Source organism: Globicephala melas, chromosome 18 (assembly GCF_963455315.2).
Source record: "Globicephala melas chromosome 18, mGloMel1.2, whole genome shotgun sequence".
Taxonomy (NCBI): domain Eukaryota; kingdom Metazoa; phylum Chordata; class Mammalia; order Artiodactyla; family Delphinidae; genus Globicephala; species Globicephala melas.
This window is the reverse complement of record NC_083331.1, coordinates 50,744,574-50,757,207: the sequence shown is the minus strand read 5'-3', so window position 1 is coordinate 50,757,207 and position 12,634 is coordinate 50,744,574. Positions and strand designations below refer to the sequence as shown.

The following is a 12,634-nucleotide window of genomic DNA, read 5'->3' as shown; positions in this document are numbered from 1 at the left end:
ATTTTTGCATCTATGTTCATCAGTGATAATTGGCCTGTAGTTTTCTTTCTTTGTGACAACCTTGTCTGGTTTTGGTATCAAGGTGATGGTGGCCTCGTAGAATGAGTTTGGGAGTGTTCCTTCCTCTGCTATATTTTGGAAGAGTTTGAGAAGGATAGGTGTTATCTCTTCTCTAAATGTTTGATAGAATTCACCTGTGAAGCCATCTGGTCCTGGGCTTTTGCTTGTTGGAAGATTTTTAATCACAGTGTCAATTTCAGTGCTTGTGATTGGTCTGTTCATATTTTCTATTTCTTCCTGATTCAGTCTTGGCAGGTTGTGCATTTCTAAGAATTTGTCCATTTCTTCCAGGTTGTCCATTTTATTGGCACAGAGTTGCTTGTAGTATTCTCTCATGATCTTTTGTATTTCTGCAGTGTCAGTTGTTACTTCTCCTTTTTCATTTCTAATTCTGTTGATTTGAGTCTTCTCCGTTTTTTTCTTGTTGAGTCTGGCTAATGGTTTATCAATTTTGTTTATCTTCTCAAAGAACCAGCTTTTAGTTTCATTGATCTTTGCTATCGTTTCCTTCATTTCTTTTTCATTTATTTCTGACCTGATTTTTATGATTTCTTTCCTTCTGCTAACTTTGAGGTTTTTTTGTTTTTCTTTCTCTAATTGCTTTAGGTGCAAGGTTAGGTTGTTTTATTCGAGATGTTTCCTGTTTCTTAAGGTAGGATTGTATTGCTATAAACTTCCCTCGTAGAACTGCTTTTGCTGCATCCCATAGGTTTTGGGTCATCGTGTCTCCATTGTCATTTGTTTGTAGCTATTTTTTGATTTCCTCTTTGATTTCTTCAGTGATCACTTCGTTATTAAGTAGTGTATTGTTTAGCCTCCATGTGTTTGTATTTTTTACAAATCTTTTTCTGTAATTGATAATCTAGTGTCATAGCGTTGTGGTCGGAAAAGATACTTGATACAATTTCAATTTTCTTAAATTTACCAAGGCTTGATTTCTGACCCAAGATATGATCTATCCTGGAGAATGTTCCATGAGCACTTGAGAAAAATGTGTATTCTGTTGTTTTTGGATGGAGTGTCCTGTAAATATCAATTAAGTCCATCTTGTTTAATGTATCATTTAAAGCTTGTGTTTCCTTATTTATTTTCATTTTGGATGATCTGTCCATTGGTGAAAGTGGGGTGTTAAAGTCCCCTACTATGAATGTGTTACTGTCGATTTCCCCTTTTATGGCTGTTAGTATTTGCCTTATGTACTGAGGTGCTCCTATGTTGGGTGCATAAATATTTACAATTGTTATATCTTCTTCTTAGATCGATCCCTTGATCATTATGTAGTGTTCTTCTTTGTCTCTTCTAATAGTCTTTATTTTAAAGTCTATTTTGTCTGATATGAGAATTGCTACTCCAGCTTTCTTTTGGTTTCCATTTGCATGGAATATCTTTTTCCATTCCCTTACTTTCAGTCTGTATGTGTCTCTAGGTCTGAAGTGGGTCTCTTGTAGACAGCATATGTATGGGTACTGTTTTTGTATCCATTCAGCCAGTCTGTGTCGTTTGGTGGGAGCATTTAATCCATTTACATTTAAGGTAATTATCGATATGTATGTTCCTATTCCCATTTTCTTAATTGTTTTGGGTTTGTTATTGTAGGTCTTTTCCTTCTCTTGTGTTTCTTGCCTAGAGAAGTTCCTTTAGCATTTGTTGTAAAGCTGGTTTGGTGGTGCTGAACTCTCTCAGCTTTTGCTTGTCTGTAAATGTTTTAATTTCTCCATCAAATCTGAATGAGATGCTTGCTGGGTAGAGTAATCTTGGTTGCAGGTTTTTCTCCTTCATCACTTTAAATATGTCCTGGCAGTCCCTTCTGGCTTGCAGAGTTTCTGCTTTAAGATCAGCTGTTAACCTTATGGGGATTCCCTTGTGTGTTGTTTGTTGTTTTTCCCTTGCTGCTTTTAATATGTTTCCTTTGTATTTAATTTTTGACAGTTTGATTAATATGTGTCTTGGCGTATTTCTCCTTGGATTTATCCTGTATGGGGCTCTCTGTGCTTCCTGGACTTGATTAACTATTTCCTTTCCTATATTAGGGAAGGTTTCAACTATAATCTCTTCAAATATTTTCTCAGTCCCTTTCTTTTTCTCTTCTTCTTCTGGAACACCTATAATTCGAATGTTTGTGCGTTTAATGTTGTCCCACAGGTCTCTGAGACTGTCCTCAATTCTTTTCATTCTTTTTTCTTTATTATGCTCTGTAGTAGTCATTTCCACTATTTTATCTTCCAGGTCACTTATCCGTTCTTCTGCCTCAGTTATTCTGCTATTGATCCCATCTAGAGTATTTTCAATTTCATTTATTGTGTTGTTCATCATTGTTGGTTTCATCTTTAGTTCTTCTAGGTCCTTGTTAAATGTTTCTTGCATTTTGTCTATTCTATTTCCAAGATTTTGGATCAGCTTTACTATCATTATTCTGAATTCTTTTTCAGGTAGACTGCCTGTTTCCTCTTCATTTGTTAGGTCTGGTGGGTTTTTATCTTGCTCCTTTATCTGCTGTGGGTTTTTCTGTCTTCTCATTTTGCTTATCTTACTGTGTTTGGGGTTTCCTTTTTGCAGGCTGCAGGTTCGTAGTTCCCTTTGTTTTTGGTGTCTGTCCCCAGTGGCTAAAGTTTGTTCAGTTGGTTGTGTAAGCTTCCTGGTGGAGGGGACTCGTGCCTGTGTTGTGATGGATGAGGCTGGATCTTGTCTTTCTGGTGGGCAGGTCCACGTCTGGTGGTGTTTTTGGGGTGTCTGTGGACTTATTATGATTTTAGGCAGCCTTTCTGCTAATGGCTGGGGTTGTGCTCCTGTCTTGCTAGTTGTTTGGCATAAGGTGTCCAGCACTGTAGCTTGCTGGTCATTGAGTGAAGCTGGGTGTTGGTAGTGAGATGGAGATCTCTGGGAGATTTTTGCCTTTTGATATGATGTGGATCTGGGAGGTCTTTTGTGGACCAGTGTCCTGAAGTTGGCTCTCCCACCTCAGAGGCACAGCATTGACTCCTGGCTGGAGCACCCAGAGCCTTTCATCCACACGGCTCAGAATAAAAGGGAGAAAAAATAGAAAGAAAGAGAGAGAAAGAAAGAAAAAGAAAGAAAGAAAGAAAGGAGGGAAGGAGGGAGGAGGGAAGGAAGGAAAGAAAGAAAGAAGGGAAATAAAATAAGAAAATAAAGTTATTAAAATAAAAAATAATTATTAAGAAAATAAAGTTTTTTAAGAAAAAAAAAAAACGGACGGATAGAACCCTAGAACAAATGGTGGAAGCAAAGCTATACAGACAAAATCTCACACAGAAGTATACACATACACACTCACAAAAAGAGGAAAAGGGGAAAAATATCATAGATCTTGCTCCTAAAGTCCACTTCCTTAATTTGGGATGATTGGTTGTCTATTCAGGTATTCCACAGATGCAGGGTACATCAAGTTGCTTGTGGAGCTTTAATCCGCTGCTTCTGAGGCTGCTGGGAGAGATTTCCCTTTCTCTTCTTTGTTCTCACAGCTCCCAGGGGTTCAGCTTTGGATTTGTCCCCGCCTCTACGTGTTGGTCGCCAGAGGGCGTCTGTTCTTCGCTCAGACAGGACGGAGTTAAAGGAGCTGCTGATTCGGGGGCTCTGGCTCACTCAGGCCGGTGGGGAGGGATGGGTACGCAGGGGGGCGGGCCTGCGGCGGCAGAGGCCGGAGTGACGTTGCACCAGCCTGAGGCGCGCCGTACGTTCTCCCGGGGAAGTTGTCCCTGGACCCCGGGACCCTGGCAGTGGTGGGCTGCACAGGCTCCCGGAAGGAGGGTGTGGATAGTGACCTGTGCTCGCACACAGGCTTCTTGGTGGGGGCAGCAGCAGCCTTAGCGTCTCATGCCCGTCTCTGGGGTCCGTGCTTTTAGCCGCGGCTCACGCCCGTCTCTGGATCTCCTTTAAGCAGCGCTGTTAATCCCCTCTCTTCGCGCACCAGGAAACAAAGAGGGAAGAAAAAGTCTCTTGCCTCTTCGGCAGGTCCAGACTTTTCCCCGGACTCCCTCCCGGCTAGCCGTGGTGCGCTAACCCCCTGCAGGCTGTGTTCACGCCGCCAACCCCTAGATATCCTTTAAATGTATTCATGTATCTATGGATCCATCCTTGGCCCTCTGCTTATTTTTCTCTCTAAGTAAGGCTGGTAGCTATAGCTCTGAACTTCCTTCTCTTCTCCCTGTCCTCTCTCCTTCCTCCCATTTTCTCTGTCTCTCAAAGTACTGTTGAGTACTTTGTTTCAGGTACTTTTCTGAGCACAGAGGCTGGAGCAGTGAACAAGAACGATTTGGCCTCTGCACTCTTGGAGCTTACAGCTTGGTGAGAGTGATGCATTAAACAAATAATTCCAAACATACAGGTTGTAGGTTACACAATGAGACACAAGTATAAGATGAAATGAGAACGGATGTTAGGGAAACTAGCCTAGTCTGGGACACTCCTGAGTAAGTGACACTTATACTGGGACCTCAAAGATGAATAGGGGTTAGCAAGAGATGTGGGATAGAATTCCCGGAAGAGGGAGAAAAAGCCCCTAAGAAAAAGCTGCTAAGGAGCTTATTAGCAGGTTCAAACAACGGAATAAATAGTTCTTGTGGCTGGAATGTGATGAACAAGTTGGAGAAGGATGCAAAACGAGGTGGGAGAGACGAGGTGGAAGTCAGATGTTAGTAGAGGATCTTTTAAACCACGTCAGTGCTTTTGGTCTTTATCTAAGAGAACTGAGAATATATTAGTAGAGTTTATAGTGGGAGAATTACCTATTCGTTTGTTTTTTAAAAAGTTGACTTGAGTGCTTATATGAAAAATGGATTGAAGAGGGGCAGACGTGGATGTGCAGAAATGAAGCTTTTTTATGAAGCTTTCGCAGTGGTCCAGGCAGAAGGTAGAGGTTACTTACATTATTAGCATATCAGCAGTAGAGGTGATGTAGATAGATTCAAGAACTGCTTACAAGATATAATTGATAGGATTTTGTGATTTTTTTTAGTTTAAAGTATGAAGCTGAAGATAGTGTCAAGGATAAATTTTTCATATGCTTGTTCATGTGTATTTTGTTGACGTTTTAGTGTCTTGAAGTCAAACATTTTCAAAATCAAACTCATTTTTTCCTTCTGCAAGCTAATTCTTCCCCTTGACTTCCCTGTTTTGTGAATGACATCCCTATCTCCAAGTGACCTAGCCTTACGACTTTTTTATTTGGTCACAGCTTCCACTACATTAGTTACCAAGTGTTAAGGACCTGACCTCTGTAGCATCTGGAGTCTCTCCCTTCTCCTCCTCCGCAAATCCTTCCCTTTTCCTCTTCCTCCTCCTCCTCCGCTTCACCTTTTGTCTTTGTTATAGCAGTAGCATCCTTTTGCTGGATCCTTAAACTATGCTTTTCATCCAGGTCTCTGAGCTCCTTGAGCAAAAGAACTGTCCTTTCCATCTTATGTCTTACGTACCTAGCAGTGTACACTTCAGCATGGTAGTTGTAAAAAAATATTAAATGAGATGAAAATACATTTTCCTCAATTTGGGTTTCTTCCATTAATTCTTAGCCACATTAAAAACTTTTCTCAAAGTCATTCAGGGGCTTCCTTTTTCTTAAAGAATAATTTGGTCTTAGGGCTGTGATGTTATGAAAAACTGGCTGCTGGATATGAGAAGTGTATGAGTTGGAGTTTTCCTGTAGTAATTTAGTAAAAATGGGCTCCTGACCCTTTTTGCACTGTAGCCCTGACTACTACAAAGAGCAGATTTTTCTGGGAAGGGAACATAACTGGTATTTATTAGCAGCCCCACTTTTGAATAAAGTTTTAAAAATTTCATTTGATGGCTTTTTACAATTTTTAAATTTTATAAAAGTATTTGCAGAATTCACGTTTAAAAAATAATTTAATGTGTATTTCTTAGCTATCCAGTATTTTGCTGTCATGTCAATAGCTCATATTGTATGTTAGTATCTTATATGTACATCTAGAGTATATTGTTTCATAGAAAGTTTATACAAGAATTATTCATCTGTTTTGGAAGTACCTATTTTTAATAGCTTTATATGTTCTAAAATATGAACTTCCATAATTCTTCAATTTTTTTTTTACATTTTTAGGAATAAGAAAATTTTAAATAAGAAGAAGTTGAAAAGAAAACAGAAGAGCAAATCAAAAGTGAAGACAAGAAGCAAGGTAAAACTGTTAGCAATTTATAGGGAGTAAGGACTTTTTTATTAATTTGAATAAAAATGCCAAAATTAAAAAGGTAATTTTAATTTTGGTAAGAGGTAAGAGGTACAAACTACTATGTATAAAATAAACAAGCTGCAAAGATATATAGTACAATATAGGGAATATAGCCAATATTTTATAATAACTATAAGCAGAATATAACCTTTAAAAATTGTGAATCACTGTGTTGTACACCTGAAACTTGTATAATATTGTACATCAACTATACCTCAATAAAAAAAATAAGGTATGAGTGTAATTAGCAAACCATTTTATTTCTGTGTGCTAAAGTAATTTTTAAAAACCCCTTATTATTTGGTCACACTGTTTAGTTTCATCTTTTTGGCATCTTTTTGACCAGCAGCCTGGAAGTTATTATCTGGGTGCTGAAAATTATTTATTATTTATTCTTGTTTTCTTTGATCAGTCCTTTGGGGGAAGATATATATTTCTCTTCTCTTTTTTCACTCTGACTACATGTACTGGAAACTGAGTAAAATTGGCTTGTGAGTTGGGACTTGGATTTGGTTTGTCTCATACCTATGCATACATTATGAATTAGAGAGTATCTTGGTGCATCTATAGACTTTTGACTGTTCTGAGCTTCTTTAGATTGTTGGTGGCTGTACAAAAAAAAGGCAATAGAGAATATTTGAATTAGGTGGTACCTTAGAGATCAAGGATCTGTTCTTCTACCCAGTGCAGATATCTTCTCTATAAAATCCATCTAGTTTTTTCTTAAACATTTTCAGGGACCAGATACAGCTTTTTGTAAAAGAATCTCTTTTCTAATGAACAGTAGCAAGAAGCTTAGACAGGAGGAAGAAAGCAATCATACTTGTGATTTCTGAAGAGCTCTACTTTTGGTTATAGAAACAATCACTTAGCTTGGGTTGTATATCATATTTAAGTTCTAGAGACAGTTGTTTCCTGCACTTTTTAATGAGTATTTTTGCTCTTATAACTGAGAGAAATCTCCTTTAAAGTAGTGAACCAAAAATAGAAGGATAAGGGATGGAATTGATCAGTTGGACCCAGAGATTATAATAATGTCATCAAATCCTCTTGCTTCTGTTTTCCTCTGAGTGTGGGTTTATTGCCTGTGGCTGAGGACTAAGGCTGCTGGCAGCTCCAGCTTTATTTTCTTTAAGCAAAAGGCGATTTCTTCTACTAGATGTGGCAGAAAATCTTGGATAGGGTTTTTGATTGACCTGCATCATTCACTTTGACCTGGAAGATGGGGTACTTTGATTGGTTAGACTGAGTTATGTTTGTAACCTTGTGATGGACTATAGGTGAGCACCCTGATTAGCAGGCTATGTGGAATGGGAGGAGTGGTTGCCCTAAGGGAAATGTTGCTGGGTGGGCAGATAAATAATATATGTTCACTATATCATGTCGTACTACTGCTTTGGGGACAGAAGAGGGAAGTGGAAAGCATTCTTACTATACTTAGTATGTGAAAACCTTTAACAAGTAAATAGTCATTCAGATTTACTACTTCTAACCCTTTTCCACTTTTTGTTGCTGTGTGCAGAGTTGGAATATGGGAATATTGAAAATCTTTTAAAGCCCTTTTTAAGGTTTCATTTGTTGATTTTCCTAAAAGTGGTGGCATGTGATATCCAGGAAGATATGGGACGTCAAGCTCTTTCTTCCACTTCGGTTCTGTCTCTAACTAGCTTTGCTCCCTTCATAATTCATCTTTCTTCTGTTGGCCTTCAGGTTTTATATCTGCTTTTTTAGGAGCAGCTTGTGATAAGACTGATATAAAAAAACTTCATTTACACCTCAGACTTTAATTGCACACTGACTCTGTGCAGGCCTTGTGCTTGGTATTTGGGATGCAAAGATGAGTAAGAAACATTTACTGCTCATAAAATGGTGGTGTTAGTCTCTTTGCCCTCTATTACTGTTTTTGGAGTATTTTTTATCCACTCTCTTTTTATAAAAGTTATTTTTAAAATGCCATTTAGCTATACTTCTTCATCTCCTTCTTTATTGCTGTCATTGACCCCTCTGTTTCTCCATTAGCCATCTCCTTCATTTACTTTCCTTCTTATCCAGTATAGATGCTACAGTATTTTTAGAAAAATTCTTGCTTAATCTCCTGTATTAGTTCTTTATGGCTGCTGTAACAAATTACACAAACTTTATCGCTTAAAACAATATAAATTATCTTATGGTTCTGGAAGTCTGAAGTCTAAAATGGATCTCACTGGGCTAAAATCAGAGTGTCAGCAAGGCTATATTCTTCCTGGAGGCTCTAGAAGAGAATTCATTGCCTTGCCTTGTCTGGCTTCTAGAGCCTGCCTGCATTCTTCGTTGTGCTTCCTTCCATCTTGCCACCCTCTCCCATTTATAAGGACCCTTGGGATTACTTTGGGCCTACCTAGATAATCCATAATAATCCCCCATCTCAAAATTCTTAATTTAGTCATATCTGCCGGCTCCCTTTTGCCATGTAAGATGACATATTCTCAGGTTCTAGGGATTAGGGGGTATATATTTTTGGAGGCCATTATTCTGCCTACCACATCTTCCTTTCTCTCATGTACATTTGTTGGATTTATCTGACAAAACTCAGTCCTGTACAAATCCAGCCATCTTTCCCTCTTTCCCTGCAGGTGAGTACCATGTACTGCTAAAAGGAGTTAAACAAGAATTTATTGATACCAGTACAGTTTCATGATTACCAGTATCAAATGGACCATCCATAGCCAGACTCTCTTCTTGTTTTTTCTGGTCAGATAGTTCTTCCAATTTTCCTGTGGCTATTTCAGACCTTTGCCACTCTCCTCAAACTTCTGATAAATTCTGCTCTCCAGCAAATGACTTCACTGCCTTATAAGAGAAGTCAAATCCATTACACAGGAAACTTCCTCAGCATCCTGCTACCAAATGTATCTGCCTTAGATCAGGTTCCTTAATAGTAGAACCTGAGACAGGGATATAAAGTGTACAATTCAGTGAGTTTTGAAAGATACAATCAAGGTTTAGAAATTTTCCATCATCCCCAAGGCTTTCCTCATCCTCTGCTGCATTCCATCCCTCCTTACAGCCCTAGCTGTACACAACCACAGGTATATTTTCTGTCATTATAGATTATTTTTCATTTTCTAGAATTTCATATAAATGAGATCATACTGGGTATAGTCTTGCATCTGGCTTCTTTCCCTCAGCATAATGATTTTGAGTTGTGTTGATGTAGTTGTATATATTAATAGTCTTTCCTTTTTTTTTTCTGATTAGTATCCCATTGTTTGGATATATCCCAATTTGTTAATCTGTTCATCTGTTGATGGACGTTTTGGTGTTGTTTCCAGTTTCTGTCCCTTGCAAATAAAACTGCTATGAACAATTTGTGTATTAGTCTTTGTGTGGGTATAAGTTTTTGTTTTTTGGGGAGGGTGAATACCTAGGAGTGGGATGATTAAGTGATGTTTTCTTCGATGATTTGCCAGAAGGACTCATAAGACTCGAAAGCAATTTATACTAATGGCTAAGATTTATTACAACAAAAAGTACAGAGTAAACAGCAGGAAAAATAAATGTGTTGGTGGTTAGGGAGTAATGGCCTGGGCCTCCTGGTCCTTCCTTGTGTGAGCACACAGGACATGATTTCTCTCTGGTGGTGAACTGCAGGAATATGTGTGGAACATTTCTGTCCAGGGAAGCCCGTTTGAGTCTTAGGATCTGAGACTTTTATGGGGACCTGGTCACATAGACACATCCTGATATGCAGCCAGCCATAGCAAGTGAAACTTGGGTTCACATCATCAGTCATGATATTTCTGCAAAGCAGTCGGACAAGCCAGTGGGTATGGTTGCTCTAGGAGTATGTAACAAAATCATCAATACCTAATATAAAGGAAACTCTAAAGACCACATTCCTAAGTACTGGCCAGGGGGCAGTGATGGTTCCCATGGAGAAATACAAGGAGTAAGCAGTGTTAACTCAGTGTTAACTCTTCTTCGCAGGTGGCGTAGTAGATGAATGTTTAGCTTTTTGAGAAACTGAAAACTGTTTCCAAAGTGATTATTCCATTTTACTGTTCCACCAGTAGTGTATGATAAGTCCAGTTGCTTCACATCTTTGCAAACACATGATCTTGTTAGCTTTTCAAATTTTAGTCATTTTTTTAATACATTAATTTTATTCTTTTGTAAAATAAAGGGGCATTTAGAATCATAGATGAAAATGAATGATTTTAAAGAAGTTAAAATTATTTCCTAGGGAATAATTATGGTCAAAGTTTGTATGCTAGGAAAAAAAAATACTCCTGAAAAGATATCACTGTTTTTCACTCTATAAGAGTGTTACACGAAATTTTAGTCATTCTGATAAGTATATAGGGGTATCTCACTGGTGTTTTACTGTGCTTTTCTCTCATGACTAATGTTGTGAGTATCATAATCATCATGTGATGTGCCTTTCACCAATTATGTCTTTTTATTGTGAAATCTCTTCAACTCGTCTCCCCTTTTTATAACTGTCTTCTTATTGAATTCTGAGGGTACTTTATACATTTTAGATCAAAGTCCTTTGTCAGCTGTGTTGCAAATAATTTCTCCTCTTCTATGGTTTGCCTTTTTTGTTTTTGTAGAGTGCTTTATAAGAGCAAAGGTTTTTAAGTTTTATAAATTTAACGAATTGATTTTTTTTTATGATTCACATGTTCTAAGTCTTTGTCTACCCCAAGGTCGCATAGATTTTCTTCTATATTTTCTTCTACAGATTTTATAGTTTTAGCTGTTACATGTAGGTCTGTGATCCATTTCAAGTTAATTTTTGTGTATGGTATGAGATAAAGGTTGATGTTCATTTTTCCACATGTTGGTATTCAGTCGATCCAGTATCATTTCTTTAAAAGACATCTTTTCCCATTGAATCATCCTGGCACCTTTGTAAAAAACCAGGTGACTGTATTTGTTTAAGCCTATTTCTGGAATTTATTGTGTTTAATTAATCTATATGTTTACCTTTATGCCAGTACTGTACTGTCTTCATTATAGTAGTTTTGAAATAGGTCATATGTTTTTAACTGTGGTCTTTTTAAAAAAAATTGCTATAGTTAATTTAGGTTCTTTACGTTTCTATATATAAATTTTAGAATCAACTTGTAAATTTCCATTTTTAGAAAGCCTCTGGAATTTTTATTGGGATTTCACTGAATATAGGTTTCGGGAAGAATTGCCATTTTAATGAAATGGAATCTTCTCATTGATGAACATGGTCTCTCTCTCCATTTATTTATCTTCTTTAATTTCTCTCAGCAACATTATTTTGGTTTTCAGTGAACAGAGATTGTACATAATTTTATTAAATTTAACTAATAATTATATATTTTCGATGTTATTGTAAATGCTATTATTTAAAAATTTTGTTTTAATTTTGAGATTGTAATGTGAACACAGTTGTAGGAAATAATATAGAGAGATCCTGTGTACCCTTTACCCATTTTCTCCCATTGGTAAGGTATAGCATAACTATAGTAAATATCACTACTAGGAAATTAACATTGATAGAACCTACAGATCTTATTTAGATTTCACCAGTTTTACATGCACTTATTTGTTTGTGTGTATTTAGTTTTAGGCAGTTTTATCATGTGTGGGTGTTTGTGACCATTACTACAGTGAAGGTGTAGAACAGTTTCATCATAAGGAACCGTTGTACTACTTTTGTATAAACAAAGACACCTCCAAACCTCACCCTGTCCCTAGCCTCTGCAAACCACAAATCTGTTCTCCATCTCTGTAATTTGTCATTTCAAGAATGTTATGTAAATGGACTCATGCAGTATGTAACCTTTTGGGATTGGTTCTTTTCCACTTAGCATAATTTCCTTGAGATTCATCCAAGTTGTTGCATATACCAAGCTTGCACCTTTTATTGCTGAGTAAGCGTTCCATGGCATGGATATACCACAGTTTGCTTAACCCTTCATTCATTAAATAACATCTGAGTTGTTTCCAGTTTTGATTATTTTGAATAAAGCTTCTATGAACATTCATGTGCTGGTGTTTTTATAAACATAAGTTTTCATTCCTCTGGTATAAATGCCTAAGAGTGCAACTGCTGGATTATACTGTAAATACATGTTTAATTTTCTAAGAAAAAGCTGTACTTTTTCTAGTCTCTGTATCATTTTACATTCTCATCAGCAATGTATGAGAGATCCAGTTTCTCCACATCTTCACCAGTATTTGTTGATGTCACTATTTTTTACTCTAGCCTTTCTGATAGGTGTGTACTAATCTCATTTTATTTTAATTTGTATTTCCCTAATGGCTTATGATATTGAACTTTTTTTCATGTGCTTATCTGCCTTCTGTATATCTTCTTCAGTGACATGTCTGTTCATGTCTTTTGCCCATTT

General features: G+C 37.2%; 1 protein-coding gene across 1 annotated transcript in view; it reads left to right on the top strand.

Annotated features, from left to right (window-relative positions):
- Positions 1 to 12,634, top strand: part of MYCBP2 (MYC binding protein 2) — a 273,476-nt gene that overhangs the window by 28,465 nt on the left and 232,377 nt on the right. Inside the window, exon 2 of the mRNA XM_030838623.3 lies at positions 6,137 to 6,212. Coding sequence (XP_030694483.1) covers positions 6,137 to 6,212 — 76 coding nt within the window. The remainder of the gene's footprint in view (positions 1 to 6,136; positions 6,213 to 12,634) is intronic.